General features: G+C 27.9%; 2 protein-coding genes across 2 annotated transcripts; both read left to right on the top strand.

The window, feature by feature from the left end:
* Positions 1–1,645: 1,645 nt before the first annotated feature.
* Positions 1,646–4,992, top strand: LOC125848352 (probable UDP-arabinopyranose mutase 1). Its single transcript, XM_049528203.1, has 4 exons — positions 1,646–1,977; positions 3,017–3,267; positions 3,437–3,605; positions 4,341–4,992. The coding sequence occupies exons 1-4, from the start codon at positions 1,672–1,674 to the stop codon at positions 4,671–4,673; spliced, it is 1,059 nt and encodes a 352-aa protein (XP_049384160.1). The 5' UTR covers positions 1,646–1,671; the 3' UTR covers positions 4,674–4,992.
* Positions 4,993–14,612: 9,620 nt separating this feature from the next.
* On the top strand, positions 14,613–18,975 carry LOC125848353 (truncated transcription factor CAULIFLOWER A-like). Its single transcript, XM_049528204.1, has 8 exons — positions 14,613–14,797; positions 14,886–14,955; positions 15,729–15,793; positions 16,491–16,590; positions 16,974–17,015; positions 18,102–18,143; positions 18,226–18,329; positions 18,672–18,975. Exons 1-8 carry the CDS (start codon positions 14,613–14,615, stop codon positions 18,766–18,768), a joined length of 705 nt encoding a protein of 234 aa, XP_049384161.1. The 3' UTR covers positions 18,769–18,975.
* The last annotated feature ends 33 nt before the right edge of the window (positions 18,976–19,008 follow it).

The following is a 19,008-nucleotide window of genomic DNA, read 5'->3' on the forward strand; positions in this document are numbered from 1 at the left end:
GTTGCTAAAGATAATTTTTGTTGTAAGTTAAACTTCATAGTCTCCATTGATGCCATTTGATTATATACAAAAATGTATACAATGTGTTTGGTTAAAAATAAATTTCAAAATTTTAGAAAAAGTTATTTTTTGAAAAAATAAAAAGATTTTCTAACTATTCAAAATCTTAAACATCATTGTATGTGGCCATAAATATGAACCAACTTCAACTTCACTAAAAGTCTCCAACGTTTTGCCAGTCAACTCATTTGCATGCAAAAAGTTCACAATTTGTTTATTTTATACTCTTTTCCATTTGCTTTAATTTATGCATCACATGGTTTTAAAGCGTTATTTAAATAAACATCACGTATTGCACATCAAATCTCGAGCCAAAAGCTCTACCTGATGGACTATTTGAACGGATCAAAATGTTTTGAGTTGAATTAAAACTTGCCTAAGAGTTATTTTGATTGAAATGAATCACGTTAAAAGATGAATTATAACTCAATTCTTACAAAATTTTAAATCCTTTATTTGTTATTTCATGTTATAATATTTGTTATTTTCGTGAGTCAATTTCAACTACGTATCAATCCAATTTTTAAGTAGGTTAAAAAAGGGTCATTTTTATGATTAATTAAGAAAAAATCGTATTCGACAAATATAATATAAGAATACATTGTAGGATTTATGTTTTTCAATTTAAATTATAGGAGTTACTCGGATGATAAATACTTTTCACCTTCAACTCTAAAGTTGTGAATTTGAATACCAAACGAGAAAAACGATGGAAACTCTTGGGATTTTAAAAAAAATAATCATGGAAAGTACCATTTGCATTTTGCACTTTGGTCAGTAAAATTTAAATCTTGTCTAACTTAAATATTATATAAGTAAAACTTTGCTTATACTTCACGTAGATTGCACTTTAAATGTGGAGCCAAATTTCTGACTTAATTATATGTCGGTGCAACGTTACTATATAGACTATAGTAGTACTTCCCATTTTTATTACACATTTTTTATCCTTCTAAAAATTGTTTGTGTTAATTAATGTCGATTTTTTTTGTGTAAGGAGTTAACCATGGAATGTTATAAGGCCTTTGGCTTAGTATGTTTAGTTTCATAAGTTTTCATTCTAAATTTTATATTCAATCAAACAATGTCATTTATAATTAATAGAATCGAAAATTCAACCACAAATAGTTAAAGAACGGTTTAGATCTTATGCAATGTATAGCTTAATCAAATTATGATCGCAATTAATAGACAAAAAAACAAAGAATTATAAGTTTCTAATTACCGATATAGGATGAAAATATTAATAAGAATCTCCCAATTTTCAATTTAAAAGTTCTAATATTGTTACTAGCTATCTCATTTTCTAGTTTATTAACTCCTAAAATATTAATATTCATAGTCAAAAACAATATGTATATAACTTTTTAAGTAGCGTAAAAAGATATAAAGTTAATCTTCCACCAACGCAAATATCGCGAACTTGTCTCGTTTGAATAAGTCCCCTTCCATCTCCCTCCAATTCCTCCGCTCATTCCACTATCTTCACTTTAGCCTTCTTATAAATATAACATCTTTTTTTCTCTATCTCTTTCATATAGGAGTATTATTTCTTTCCTCTCTCTCTTTTTCTCTAAGCAAGAAAAATAAAAATAAAAATTAGCTAGCATAATGGCTTCTGCTGCTTTGAAAGATGAATTAGATATTGTCATACCAACAATTAGAAATTTGGATTTTTTGGAAATGTGGAGACCTTTTTTTGAACAATACCATCTCATCATTGTTCAAGATGGTGATCCTTCAAAGACCATTAAGGTCCCTGATGGTTTTGATTATGAACTTTACAATCGCAATGATATTAACAAGATCTTGGGTCCTAGATCCTCTTGTATTTCCTTTAAGGACTCGGCTTGTCGTTGCTTTGGTTACATGGTTTCCAAGAAGAAGTATATTTACACCATTGATGATGATTGCTTTGTAAGTAATTATCCACCTCTTTGAAGTAAATCTTTTGTGAGTTTAATTTATATTTACACTATCAGATCACCTAAAAGATAATTATAGATAACTGTTGAGGAAATTTGAGATTATTAGTTATAACCTAGAGAAAAGATTATGATACTATATGAGTGTGTATTTATAAATTAGATCAAAGTTCCATTTGTTTGAGAATGTATATAAGATTTTGTGCATATTGTGTCGACCTGTATATCGTAACTCGAGTTGTGTAAAGATATGACACTTGGGCCTAACTCAATCCCAAAAGTTAGCTCATGAGGGGAAGGGTTGCCCAAGTCCATATAAGGAGACCACCAGTCCATTACCCAACAAATGTGGAACTTTTACCCACTCTAACACCTCCTTCACGCCCAGACCCGACTGGAGCGTGAACCGAGAGCTCAAACGAGGATGAACTTGGCTCTGATACCATGTAAAGATATGACACCTAGGCTTAACTCAACCATGAAAGCTAGCTCATGAGTGAAGGATTGCCAATAGTCCATATAAGGAGACCACCAATCCATTCCCCAACCAATGTGAAACTTTTACCCACTCTAACAAGTTGTCTATTAAGTTTTATTAGGAAAAAAATTGAAGATGTTACTAAGTCTTTACTTCATGGCTCAAATTGATGATTAATTTACATTATTTTAAAGTAATACATGTCAATTATATAAATATATAAGTTTCATTTATATGATATATACTTTAATTTGAGCGAAGCAGTGTCGGATTACACCATTTGGAGAAGGATGTCTCCATCACTTATAAAAGGCATTATGTAATTAAACTTATTACTTTTCCTTTGTCTCCACATCACTTACCGCGCGAGTTATGTGAAAGTTCAATTAAACTTATTACTTTTAGCTCAAAATATTCTAACAAATGAAAAAGAAAGATTGTATACATACACTTATTTTGAATCAACACTAATACTACTATTCATATGATGATTAGATAGATATATTAATCCAACTTGCTTGTGTTTTGGAAAATTGGAAATAATTTGTTTTAGGTTGCAAAGGACCCAAGTGGGAAAGACATCAATGCATTGGAGCAACACATAAAGAACCTTTTGTGTCCATCTACTCCCAATTTCTTCAACACTCTTTACGATCCCTTTAGGGAAGGTGCTGATTATGTGCGTGGATACCCTTTCAGCCTCCGAGAGGGCATCCCAACCGCGGTCTCCCATGGTCTCTGGCTCAACATCCCTGATTATGATGCACCTACACAACTCGTCAAGCCACTCGAGAGGAATACCAGGTCCTTTTCTTTTACACTATTAGTGCAATATAATATCGACTTCATTGACGCCAAAATATAGAGAGGTTTGACTGTACTACTATTTTTCTTAGATTATCGATTAATGTTTATTATATAAATTTATTAGTAATTATTTTATAAGTAATCTAATTGTCTAAAATTGTAATAGGTACGTTGATATGGTGTTGACAATCCCAAAGGGTACCCTATTCCCAATGTGTGGTATGAATCTGGCATTTGACCGTGAGCTTATAGGCCCAGCAATGTACTTTGGACTCATGGGAGATGGACAGCCCATTGGACGTTACGATGATATGTGGGCTGGTTGGTGCTGCAAGGTTCGTTATTTACTTTTGTGATCTTAAATATATTTAGTCCGACGGTTAAATCACTCGCCTAGTCATAACAGTATGTAGCCAGTGGCGTAGCTATATGATTGTCAGGGTGTTCAATTGAACATTCTTCGTCGGAAAAACAATATTGTATATCCAAGTAAGATGATACACGAAATGATTAAATAACATATTTTAGACACCCTTAACACAACAAGTCGTTATAGCCTAGTGGTTTCAGACCCTTGGAATGAGGTAGTGCTCGCGTGTGCATAAAAAGTTTCCACTTTTCTGGACACCCTTTGTGAAATTCCTGGCTCCACCACTGTAAATGTAGTTATCATTGGTATATATATTGAGGGTATAATCATGTATAATATATACATATTGATTGTACACATATTACACTGGTTAAAATTTGTAAAATGTAAAGATCCAAGATTATTTTCCATTGTGGGCTTTGTTGGGGTGCTATGTTGTGGTGAAAATGTATTTTAGTTTTTCAATTCTTTTATTTAGAAGGTACAGTAATTTAAGTTTCATTTATATACATTACTAGTATATACAAATTTACATAATAATATATTTTGATATGCTGTAAGGCCTAAGGAGGTAACCTAGATTGTTTTCTAGGTTACTAATTTCACTTTTTTATGAAGCGTTTTATATAATTGTTATTTAACTAGGTGACATGATAACGCGAAAGCTAAATTCTTAGTGATTTTATTAAACAACTTTTAGGTAATTTGTGATCACTTGGGATTGGGAATCAAGACTGGATTACCCTACATATATCACAGCAAGGCTAGCAATCCATTTGTGAATTTGAAGAAAGAGTACCTTGGCATTTTCTGGCAAGAAGAAATTATTCCTTTCTTCCAATCACATAATTTCTCCAAAGACTGTACAACTGTGCAAAAATGCTACGTGGAACTGTCGAAGCAGGTCAAAGAAAAACTCGGAAAAGTTGACCCTTATTTTCTGAAGCTTGCAGATGCGATGGTTACATGGATTGAAGCTTGGGATATGCTCAACCCCCCAAATAAAGATTCTGCTAATGCCTCTTCAAAATGAAATTATCAATTTTATGATTAAAAGCAACTAGTAACTAGATCACGTGTTATAATTAAATAATAGACATCAACTACAGTTTGAATTGTCTTCTCGTGAGCATAATGGTATAAGCCTTTCTGGCCATGTACTTTGTAGTATTTAAGAGATTTCTTTTGAGTTTAATACTTATTTGATTTGTCATGTTTTATAATTGTTGTGGTCTAGGTTTAGAGATATTTCGACTTGATATGTTGATAATATCAGTGGATGCAATCCTGTTTTATTATGTTCTTGTAAAATGCAATGAGTCATAATGTAAGTATTCTACTCTTGTTTTGCACTTATATTTGCTAATGGTGCATTTCCCATGTGTCTTTGAGGTCAAGATTATTCTGTTTTATAATATATGGTGATATTATAGTCAAGATCACAAACTTTAGTGATACTTATACAAAGTTGAGAAACTCTTTCATTAAAAAAAATACTTTAGTAATTTTTGTAATACTTAATTAAAGTTAAGTGATAGTCGCAACAAAAATAGTTTAATGACTTTAGTTGCAACAAAAAAAAGAAAGAAGATAAATGACCATTTATGGAATCAACCCCAGTTTTTACCAAACTTAGACCATCTCCGACCCTACTCTATTTTACTCTCCATTCTCTATATTTGGAGAGTAAAATAGAGAATGCCCTCTCCAACCACTCTCTATTTTATCCTCTACTCTTCAATTATAGAGATTTGAATAGTAGTTCTCCAAATTTGGAGGGTTCGAAACCTAAATAAGCCACCAAAAGATAAAAGTGACCAAAATAAGCCACCATTTTAGTAAGTAACTAAAATAGGCTTAGTGGAAGAAAAAATTCCATTTTATGCCATATTCTAAATGTTTTCCATTAGTCTCATAACGTGTATATTTCAATATATAACGGAACTATTTTTTACACCTTGTAAAACGAAACTATTTCTTACACTTTATAAAATGGAAGAAAATCTTACACTTTAAGAAAAGTTACTTTACCTGTACATTGTATATAACGTAAAGTGAGAATTAGAAATGTCGAATCTCAATCTATAAGAGTCCAACATCTTTTACTCCAAGAATCAAAGGATTAATTAGTCAAATATGAAAGATTTATATTTTTCCCTTAGGTAAATTAAAACTAATTATAAAATAATATTCTGTCAAACAACATCATTTGGGTTCCACTAGCTCGCGAGCAACAATCTACACCACGCTATTTCATCAGTAAAAATATAGATTTGATGGTGTCTAGCTTGTGTTCGGACATACGATATGAAGTCATGATTTATAATTAATGATTGAATATGCAATTTGGAATTATGATTTGAAATTTAATTTCAAATTCTCCAAAAAGCATGATCCGGAAATTCAACTTTTGAAATATAAAATTTGATGCATAAATATATATATATATATTAAAAAGAGACCCATCATTCTGAATTTTGCGAAAGTAACTTTTCTTGAAATGTAAGATTTTCTTCCACTTTATAAAGTGTAAGAAAAACTTACACTTTACAAAGTGTAAGAAATAGTTCTGTTTTACAAAGTGTAAAAAATAGTTCCATTATATATTAAAATATACACGTTATGATACTAACGGAAAACGTTTGGAATATTGCATAAAACAAATTTTTTTCTTCCACTAAGCCTATTTTAGTTACTTACTAGAATAATGGCTTATTTTGGTCACTTTTATCTTTTTGTGGCTTATTTCCGAACTCAAATTTGGAGAACTACTATTCATACTCTCTATTTCACTTTTTGAATATTATATTATTATTTCTATTATTTTGTAATTAGCATATTATTTGTCATATAAGGTTATTAATTAAATCTCTAGTATTAACAATTCTTTTTAAATGTAATATAACATTTTTTTAAAATATTTTATTTTATATATATTACTTTCATCTCGAATTAATAATACTTTTTTTTAAAATTTTCGTCACTTGTGATACAATTTGATGTTATTATTAATTTTCACTATGAAGAATGCACAACATTTAAATGATAAAATAAAATTTTAATTTAAAAATACATAACATAATAATTTAAATACAAGATAATAATACAATACAATACAATACATAACATAATAATTTTAAAAATCACAACAATAATTTAGTAATCTGATAGGTCGTTTCTAGATTTAACAATATTCGAAAAAGGAATTTGCGTATGATTTAGAGAAGTTGTGGTTGTAATTGCGGTTGTGCTTGTTGATTTCTTATTTCAATTATTTGTAGTTGTTCTTTAGAAATTTAGAATGAAATATAATTTAATATTAAATAAAAAAATCAAAAAATTAAACTTTATATTACATGAAAATTATATAGGATGATTATTTGGAAAAAAAAGAAAGAAAAGATCGATCTATATTATGAAATAAGAAAATAAAAATGAAATGGAAATAATAATATAATATTGAGGAGAGAGAAGAAGATTCTTTTTTAGAGAGTAAAATAGAGAATTGAGTTGGAGTTGGTTGTCTGAAAAAATAGAGAACTATATATTTGGAGAGTAAAATAAAGTGTTAGGGTTGGAGATCCCTTATGTGCTAAATTATTTCATCCAAAATAAAGTGTCATAAGTTGAAAACTAGACTTCTAAGAGTTTCGAGCGCGCTTTAGAACTCCCAATATGCTTAAAATACCAATTGAATACCGTTTAAAATTTTAAATTGTTGAACAACAATATTTATACCAGCGCATCAACAATTTTAATTTCCCTAAAAAGGTCGTACATTCCTCATACAATAGTGAAATGACCCGATTATTTTTCCTGAATGTCTTAAATAATGATACGGACTTGCTTGAGATGACCTCGTATGAAAGTTTTGATTGTTTCATTGAGTCGATATGAGATTAAAATATTATTTAACTATTGATTACATGCTAAAATTATATATATTTAACAGACAAGCGTAATTCATCATTTATTGATTTATCATATAAAATTATATATTTAAAAGACAAGCGTGATTCATTATTTATTGATTTATCATAAATATCGAGTGTGAGTAAATTTTTGTGATAATCAATTCAATTTGGCATACATTTTAATCACCCAATATGTACAAGAGTTTCATGATTAACCTGGATTAGTCTTCCCTTTTTAATATACTCCATATAATTCTTAAAGTTGCTCATAATATGGATAGGTGTATATATAGATGTTGTTCTTTTCTTAAGAATATAAGCTAGAGCTACCATAATAAATGTGACAAATAGTTGAGAGAATCTAAAGAAGTTTCCATATATATATCGTCTATTTCATCCCTTTACCAAACAATGCTTTAAAATTAATTAAAAAAAACATATTTAGAAAATAATTGATAGCTATGTTTCTCTCTCTTACTAACAGGGTGATGCCACTAGCCAGAGGCCAGAAGGAAACATAATTTGGTTACTAAAATTAGAATAGTCATAAAAACATATGTCAATTGAATTTTTAAAAAGAAAATATCCATTTTATCTTTAAATCATTAACCTTTATTCTTTTTTACTTCTTTAAGATTATGATACTTTTTTTAAAAGTATCTATATAACAAGTTTACCTATAAAAACTAAACATTATTTTTAAGATGAAAAAGGTGAGAAATACTAATTGAGTTTACAAGTTAATACTTCATCAATTACATATTAATTAAATTTGTGGCAATGCACACTTAATAAGGAAAGTATTAAAGACATAATTTAAATCATATTTTTCATTATTGTCCTTTGCGAAATCATAAATATAACTTTGCAAAGAGTTCAATTTATTTCCTAGAAAATATCACACTTCATTAAAGGAAAGAATAAATAAGAAAAAACTTTCAAACATCCATCTTAAACTTTGAACATAATAATAATTTTGAAAAATGAAAAAACCCCAAAAATTCAGTTAATATAAAATAGAGGGAGTAATAATTTCTTTTTAAAATGACTTAGTAGAATAAGATAATTTAATTTTATTAATAATAATCAAATCTCTAATATCTTCTTAAAAACATATATATTCAAAAATGCTATGATCTCCCTACAAACAACTCTTATTTGACACTCCCAATATTTGGTTACCCCCATTTGAAAAATTAATTATCAAGTTTTAAATTTGAAAACATAGATTTTTGATTAATGATTCTTTAATTATTTTCTATTTATAATCTCATGTCATTGAGAAACAAAATTAATTTTTTTTACCATTTTCATAAGATATCCAAAAAAATTAAAATTTATTAATTTTCTATATATTACACTAATCTGATTTGGAAATTCATTTTGGTAAGGTCATTATGAAATCAAACTATTTAAAGGGGTTCTCTCCTCTTGTGATAATTGAGTCATATAGCTAAACATAAAAATAAAAACTTCTTTATTCTTAATTTTCTCTCTAGTTTCAAATGGCTTCTCCAAGCAAGGGTTCTAGTTCAAAACAAGACTCTGACGAGTGAGTGATTTTTTATTTTATTTTATTTTATTTTTGTCTTATTTTCAAGAATATAAATTGCATCTTTTTTCATTATATTGTTAGGGTATATAAATTAAAATCTCATTTATTTTATGTTCTTCATGAATTTTTTTTATGTACTAGCAAGTCAATTTACATGCACATCGTAATATATAATTTATCTTATATTCATGATTATAAATCAAACTTTTATGAATGGTTAATTAAACTCTTTCTAGATGTATCAAACATTTTCTTCATGATTTTTTTTATGTTGCTTGCCCTATTTAGAGAATTCAAGGAAGAAAACGACGCACTGATCAAGTGAGTTTCTTTTAATTTCTCCAATTGATTGAATACATATATTTTTCACTAGCTAGCAAGTCAATTTATGTGCATGTTGTAGTATAATTTATCTTATTTTTACGATTATAAATCACACTTTTTATAAATTGTTAATTAAACTCTTTCTAGATGTATCAAACATTTTATTTATGTAACATTCTTCATAAATTTTTCTTATGTTTCTAATAATTTTTAGAAGAATCAAGAAACTAGAAATCATGGCACTTATGGATCAATACACATTGCTTTGCTTTCAACACATGAAGTTGATTGCAAGGACAAGTTACCCAACTTGCTTAACTTTTGCTGAAGACCAAACAACTAAGCAAATTGAGCAGCTAAAAATAGAGGTTAGTTTTTATTTCATTATACATATTAAAGTTTAATTAATTCTATACTTTGATAGGTATAATAAATTTATTCATAAACATTAATAGATAATTTGATATAAAGGGTAAGCAACATCGTATCGCATGCATGCTAAAATTTGTTGATAATGTAGAAAGATATTATTTACAGTGTCAGTGTATATAATGTAAATTCTATAGATATTATTTACGTGCTTTATTCATTTCTTTTCTTTTTTCAGAGCGAGAAGCTTCTAAGTTCCATCAACTATGCGAAACAAATGCTTGAGGAAGAGTAGATATACTTTATAAACTTCCAATGAGAATGTTTATCAACTTTGTTAAAGTCAAAATAAAATTGTTATAACTCTCCGTCATTTATTTTTACTTGTCATATTTCGTTTTTGATGAGTCAATATAATTTGACGCTCGAAAACAATTGTGACAAATAAAAGAAATGGGAGAGTAATTATGTTGAAATTCTAGTGATATGTCAATGTTTGTTTTCATATTTAATTGCTATTACGTTTCTCATACTAGGCATTTGTTGAAATTTATGATGATCTTTTCATGAGAAATTAAATTAACTAAGATAGATTAAAATATACTTACTAATTACTATTAAACCAAATCAATTAATTACAAGTTAAATATTGATCATCAATCATCCTATGTACAAACTATTTTTCATTCTTAGAGTTCTACCCACCTTGAAAAATTCGATAATATTTATGTATTTACACAAAACAACGAACTCAATGTTAAAATTGGCAAAAAAGATTCAATTTTCATATTTACGGAATAATGTCTCTTCTTATTAAGTACTAGTCACAAGAGCCCCTGCCAGCATAGGGCCAACATATGTTATTTTTTTGTTTCAACTTATGTGGCGTAAATAATTTTTGGAGAATTAACTAATTTTTAATATATTTTTTAGCTATTTAAAATTGTTAATTAATGTAATTTAATGTTTTTATGTAATATCCAATAATATATGTTACTTTCCCAATTTATTTGGCACTCTAGGTTTTTCTCTGTCTTTTAATTTTTTTTAATTATTAATTACTGTGATTTATCATATTTTTACGTCATTTTTATAGAATATATGTTACTTCATTTGTTCCAATCTATGTGACACATATAAAAATTTGAGAGTCAATCAAATTTTTTATATGTCTGTTAATATTTTTTGAGAGTCAATCAAGTAATTATTAATTATTGTGATTTATAGTACCTTTTACGTAAATTTTAAATAATATGCGTTACTTTCTTTGCCCCAATTTATATGACATTGATAGAATTTTGAGAACCATCTAAAAAATTTATATGTTTTTAAAAAATTTAAGTTATTAATTATTATGACTTGTAGTACATTTTATAACAGATTTCAAAAAATACATATTTTAAGTTACGTAATATATTCTTTTAAAAAAATTCAAAACTACCTTCGAATAAAAATAGACATATCAACAAAGAGTTGTCTATTTTCAGCAGTTGAAGCAGGCATGTTAACCCTAGGTCAATATAGCCGCTTATTCATAAGAGAAAAAAGAAAAGAAATGTGAGCATTAATAAAACAAAATGAACATATTAAAATAGTTAGTAGTGTGTTGTTCTTTTTCTTATAACTCAGATTATTATTTTACCATCACTTTAACTTACTTTAAATTGTGTGAGTTACATGGTCCCCAATTATTTATAGCCTGGTAGGTGGAATATTTTAAGGAATTTGAAACCATATATTAATGTACTATTTGTGTATTTTAGTATAACGTGCCTCTTGCATGTCATGGTCCCAGCCTACATATATGATGCTAAATATATTTTGTTTTTATAGTATAAAGATGGGGAGACAACTTGTTTCTTGTACTCAACATGGACCACTTTTATGAGATTATTACTTTTATGGGATTATTATTACTTTTAGCTCCTAGCTAGAATCTTTTTAAGTTTTTGAAATATGATTTACGTATTTGGAAACTAGTAAATTAGTAGTAATAATTAATAATTTAAAAGGAATGGAAAAATATCTCGATTAAATAAAAAATTATTTGACTCTTAAAATTTAAAAAGTACAACATTAATTGAGACCGATGAAATATATTTATTAGGGTTTGTGTTTTTAAATTACCCTCATTAATTATACTTTTAGAAATCTAAATTTGAATATTATTACTCGCTCCATTGTTAGTGGTCTAATTTAGCATATCAAGATTGTTATTATTTTCATAATTTACCTCTTACATTTTGAAGAATTCTTGAAATGCGAATAATTATAGATATTTTCAATTATGGTAAAATATGTGCTACATTTATCAGTATTTGATAAGCTTGAGTGCAAAGTCCATCACAAAAGTAAAAGTGAATAGAAGGAGTATTTTATTAATTTATTTAATGATATGGTAATATTAGAAGAATATAATAACTTTCTCTTAATTTGTTAAAATAGATAATTTAAAATGAAAACTATTTTTTGTATAAGAAATTATAAGTAAAAAAAAATATAGAGTAGTACATTTTAGATTATGTTATTATGAGTGGTTGAAAATCCTCCATTCTTAGTTAACGAATTTGAGTTCGAACTCAAATTCTTAAACATAGAAAAAATTATGTTAGAAAATTTAATATCGGGTGAAAAATGAAAAAAATAAATTAAATTGGGACAACCATAATTAAACGTTGTTATAGCTAGAATATTTATGCACAGCTTATGGCAGCTGCAGGTTGTTCACAATATTTAATTTGTCCCTCGGATTAATAAATAGGTAATACAAACTTAAATTTTACATGAATGTTCGATTGTAGTATGTTATTGATGAGAGATTAATTATGGTGGGTTGTTTGGTTAATGAAATAATGTGACATATCTCAAGATTAAATTTATATTTATTTTAATTTAATTTATATGATACTTTCGTGAGGTTTCACTTATGTAGCAAAAAATTTACAGACTGCTCTTTTTAAGAATAGTTTTGGATATGTCTTTCTATATTTTTAAATTTTTGTATCAGATCAAACTAATTACATCTCATAAATTGAGATAGAAGGAGAATTTTGTTTAGTTGAAGGTTTAACTACTCTCATTAATTAAAAATTATAATTTCAAGATAACTTTGTCAGTAAATCGAATGACCAATCCAGTGCTTGCCCATCAATTTTGGATTAAATTTTGATAATTAATCTTGAATTATCAATTTAGTTATATTGATCAAATTGTAAATTTTTTTTTGTCTTTAAATATTTTCAAGTTCTCAAAAATTGACTCAAAATAGTTTTTAGGACTTCCACTTACGAATCTCCAAATTCACAAATAAGCTATGTCTTCCGATATAATTTTAAAATTTAAAATTTTCAAAATCTATGATCAAATGATAATCAAATATTTTGTCCCTGAGATTCATGCAAGAATACAATTTACAACACAGCAGGGTAAAAAGCTGTAACAGTACTGGAGAGTAGATTGATCATAGCTATAAACTATTTTATTTTTTTCGTTTTTAATCCGATGTCCAAAACTCACATTAGAACCCCGACTAAATCTGGACCGCGTACTACCGGGTCCATTCGGAGGTGATGCTTTCAATATAATTTTTTCATATCAAAAATTCGAACTCAAAATTTCTAATTAAGAATGAAATAGTCTTACTACCGATGCTAATTAACTAGCTAGGTACTATAATAGTAGTGTTTGTGGTTTTCTTAGTTGAGTTTGTAACAACATTGAATCTTTTTGTCTTCGATTGTACTACGTTTGTCAATCGTGTGGTTCATAGTGAACAAACACTTAACAACTACACTAAGTTCACAGAAGTACTCTCCAATTACTATTCGACACCAAATGTACCTACAAACAACACTCTTGTCTTTTTACTTTTTCAATATGCACACGGGTTTCCCAATAACAACAGCTAGCCCACCAACTCCAAATTAAAGTTCTTACAACACGCACTATATCAAAAATAATTTTTAACGTCAGTTAATTAACGATAATAGCTTTTAAATATTTATTTTTAGCAGTAATTGACATTCTTTATATATATGTCCCTAAAGCCTTTAGCGATAGTGGATCTAATGACACCCAACTAATGCCGGTATAGACTTTAACACTCTTTATTAATGTGTTTATTTATTGTTGTTAAAAATTGTTTATGTTATAGTGACGTTTGACCGGGTGATGGATAAAGAAAAATAATTCTACAATAGTTTTTTTTAATACTTCTTAATTCCTTATTTCAATAGAGTTAAGTTATTATTGTCTCTAGTGGAAATAATAATGAATTAATGATGATATAATTCATCTCAGCAAAAAATAGTTAAAATGATAAAAATATCCTCTTAATCTCTTTTTATACTATCACTTTCACATTTTTTACTCTTACGAAAGATATCTTGGTAAATAAATAATTTATTCTTTAAAATTATATTATTTTTAATACAACAAATCAAATATTCACTAAAAAAATAATACTCGTAGCCAAATAACTAATAGTTAAAATGATAAAAAATAAAAAAAAAATAAAAAAATATATATATATATACACTTGACAGTTGACACCATGAATAATTGACTTACGACATATAAAAACTTGATTTTTCCTTGCACTTTTTCCCTTTAGGAATTAGGGTTTCTTCTTTTGTTGCTCTCCTGCATAGCATCTGTAAATTCGGAATTTAGACGCTGTGAGTTTTAATTTATGCTTTATTTTCACATACCCCTGCGTTTCAAAAAAAAAAAAATTAATTTTAGGTATGATGTTTTTGAATATATTTTTTTTGTTAAATTAGAACTCACTCTAAATCCGTCTGTTTGAAAGATGGGGAGGGGTAGGGTGGAGATGAAGCGGATCGAAAACAAAATAAGTAGACAAGTTACTTTCTCAAAGAGACGATCCGGTTTGTTGAAGAAAACCAACGAGATCTCTGTGCTATGTGATGCTGACGTCGCATTAATTGTCTTCTCTTCAAATGGCAAGCTCTTTGAGTACTCCACTCAATCCAGGTTCATAATAATTATTATTACTATTTTAATTTATTAAACGAAGTTTATTAATTAGTTTAATTACCTTTTTTTCTATTTTTATATATAGCATGGAAAATATATTGGAAAGATATGAAAGTTACTCATATGCGGAGAGGAACTTGAATACAACTTATAAGGTATTTAATTATATCCTTCATTTAGATCTCTTTTAATTTTTATTTGAGATTTTTTTTTTTTTTTTAATTGTTCCTAATAAGTTTTTCTCTTCTCATAGCTTGGCTACAATGTTTTTTTACTCCAATCTCCATTTTTAATTTGTTATATAGTAATTGATTTCTCATATGCTATCTCTATAGTTATTATTTTTAAAAAATCGCTTTTTTTTTTTAAGAATTAGAATCACGACGAAACATGATTTTCTGAGTAAATAACTACTAGTAGTTGAGTGCTTTGAAGGGAAGATGAAGAAAACTATCCAATTAAATTGTGAAGAATTTTGATTCTTCACATCCCTAATTAGCTAGTTATTACCTGTTACAATTCTCCTTTGCTAAAATTTGCTTTTTATTTCTTTAATTTCCAAAGAGCTTAATCAATTGATAGAGAGATTTGTTAAAATTTTAATGTCTCAATTATGTGAGATGTTTAAGCACGATTTAGGATAAAAGTGAACATATATTATAATTTTATATTATTTGGACTCTCTAATAACATTGACTGCCTCGTTATAGATAAACTTTGAGATGCTTGAATAGCTTCAACCTAGCCTTTTCGTTAACTTGATCTCCCACCTCCACTGTTACTAAGTGGTGGCAAGACTTGAATCCTGTGTCAGGTTCTTTAAAAATGCATTACTTTTTTAAAAAAATTAACAATGTTTTTGATAGAGTCGAAATAATATATATAGTATATTTGAAGTCTTGTTGCATGATTTCATGGATTATTGTAGGAAAACTGGACTCTCGAGTACCCAAAGCTCATGGCAAGAGTTGAACTTCTGCAAAGAAATATAAGGTACCTACTCCACTTCATCTGGTGAATAATCACTTTGTTTAAAAAAATGACATATTTCTATATTTTTTTATTGAAAAGATTTTATCGCCACAAATACATATGTTATCTTATGTTTAAGAAAACAAGTTTTAGAGATGTTGCAGCATATTAACTCTATATTGACGGACAAACAATTACTCAATGTGTCTCAATTTATGTGCGACACTTTTTGTTTTACGAGAGTCAAAACAATTTAAATTTGACTGGAAATTTAATTTGCGTATGGAATCTTCAAGTTTTTTGAAATGTAATTTATATATTTATAAATTAGGTAAAACGCACTACAAGTTATAATAATTGACAATTCAAAATATTTAAAAAATATATGAAAAATTTACGGTCAAAGATAAACTTATTTGAATCTCAAAATCCAAAAAATGCCACATAAATTGGAATGGATGGAGGGAGTAACTTAAAACGGAGGGGAGTTTATAGTTGGATTTTTTGTGCTAAAACCTCATTAAAATAAGAGGTTAAGTTTTATACCCTGTCAGTCTAAATAACTTCACCTTCCTAGAATATGGAAATGAAATCTTAAAAATCAGATATGTTACTTGCTATAACAGATAAAAAAACACGAAGATATAAAAAATATTCATACTAACCATGCATATTTCTTTGATTTATATTTGGAATTGAAATCGAAATATGAATGCAGGCATTTTATGGGAGAAGATCTGGATGCCTTTAATCTGCGTGAATTTCAGGGTTTAGAGCAACAACTCGATACAGCTCTGAAACGAGTGAGATCTAGGAAGGTCAGTATTATTCTCAACGATTAATAATATGTGAGACATATAATAACATATAAGAAAATAAGTAATATCAATGGTACTTTCCAATTTATCGAATAAAAATTATTCCATAAACTTTTTTTTTTCTTTCAATAAATTATTAACTAAATAATTCATTGGAGAAGCTAGAAATTCTCTGGGATATTCAAGATTTAATATAAGTATAGAAATTAATTTTTGATCTCTATTTCAGGTATAATTTTTCGATTAAGTATGTTTGACTAACTAATACTAGTAGTTAATTATTATTATTATTATTATTATTATTATTATTATTATTTAATATAATGTTGTTTTAACCTAAAAAATAAAAATTGCTCAACAAGACCTGTCACTGGAATTTGCAGAATCAACTGATGCATGAGTCCATTTCCCAGCTGCAGAAAAAGGTAAAAAATCTTTCTTCAACTTGTAAAAACGACCTCACTAATATTAGGTTGATTTCACCTCGAATTAATTGTGTAAAGTCTAAAAATACTTTTTACTTTATTAAAGTAACTGCACTTTATTTAATATTTCTTTCTTGTCACAATTAACTATGTGAAACTATGAGTGAATTTTTCAAAGCAATCGACAAGGATTGTGGTTGAGTGGTAAGTATTCATTCATTCTTAATTAGAGATTTCGGGTTTGAGTCTCCCTGTATACAAAGTCGCCTTAGTTAGGAAGTGTTTTACCCTCACTGTGGGACTTTCAGGCGCAGTGGGAAACCAAAATATAATTCAAAGCATACAAACAGTGTTTTCAAAAATGTTTTTGGGGCGAGTCTCGAGGCAGGGTGTACCAAAAACGCTCCAGGACGTAAATTAAAGACGTAAGTAGACCCATAAGGCGTAAGTTCTATTTGAGCATAAAAACGTAAGTCCTGGACGTAAAAACGTAGGCTCGGGCGTTTTTAATTTATTTTTTTGAACCTTTTTTGCTTTAAATCATATTTTTTATTATTGGTGTAATGATATTTCTCAAATCGTAATTATAATACTTTTTTTCTTCATTATTGATTATTAATACTTATCTCAAATAAAAATCATAATATAATTTCTATATATTATATAGGTTATTTATAAAACTTTATTTGTAAGATCATTGAAAGGTTTACTTTTGCTTATTTTACTATAGTAATAAAATTATAAAATTGAATATAGATGAGACTACACCCCATAGATCCATGAGACTTATGCCTCGCTCCCCATTGTATAAAACGCCTCATCTCACACCCCGCCTTTTAAAACACCGCATACAAATGACTAAAATGTGTATAAATACCACTTATTCACGTTTGTCTTAATTTAAACATTGTGTATGGTAAATGTACAATACTGTATGAGCACAGGTGAAAAAAAATGGTTATGCTGAGCGAAGATATGAGCTATGTGATGTAATTATTTTATCCTGTATATTTTTGTAAAAATCTTTTATTCTAATTAATGTTATGGCATAAGTCATAATAGTTAATTTAGTCACTTCAACTGCAGGAAAAAGAACTGCAAGAGCGAAACAACTTAATTTCTAAGAAGGTAATATATATTATATTATGAGTTCATTTTCTTTGTTTGATATTCAATATTTATATTGAAGCGCGAAATATGAATTAAACAGCTTAAAGAAAATGAGAAGAAGCAAATTGTGCAAACAAATCCAGGCCAAAGGTCTACCATGACTTTCTTGCTACAATCTCCCTCAGTCACTAACCTAACAATTGGGTACTACTCTTTTTCTATTTTCGAGTATTTTAATTAAATTTATTTTTATTAATTTTTCAAATAAATTAATATTCGAATGTGAAATATAAACTTCTTGATTTAACATGTTTTCAAGCTTCGAGCCTTCATTTTAAATCTTTGATCTCAATATATAAACAATATCGAGGTCATGTGTACCGTACCCTTGAAAATATATGTGCAAATCTTTAGATTTTGTTTAAAAGACCGTATTTACACATGACACACATATATGGGATAGCATGGTGCATTCAGGATTGATTTAATATTGTATATAGTTTTACCTTGTATTTCGCTTATTATTTTGAGTTAATAAACTCTCAGAGGTCCTTCTCAAGCAACGGATGAAAGTCAAAATCGCGATGGTTACAATACCTTGATGCCTCCATGGATGTTCCACCATGTCCACAACAAAGGATGAAAAGTTAATTAATTTATATACATATAAAATCGCAATTGTATGGCTTTGTTGTACTAATTAGTTGTAATCAATCTGTAATTAATTTTTGTCTACTTGTTTTGCTTAATATGAAGCAGATGATGAGCTAACAAATAGTCTTAATAGTTATTATGAACTATTAGAAATGTCACCTTCGTTTGTGTTTGATACTGCTGAAAATATTTTTTTCTAGAATATGTTTTCAATGTTTGATAGATGGTT

This window comes from Solanum stenotomum, chromosome 12 (assembly GCF_019186545.1).
Source record: "Solanum stenotomum isolate F172 chromosome 12, ASM1918654v1, whole genome shotgun sequence".
Taxonomy (NCBI): Eukaryota; Viridiplantae; Streptophyta; class Magnoliopsida; order Solanales; family Solanaceae; genus Solanum; species Solanum stenotomum.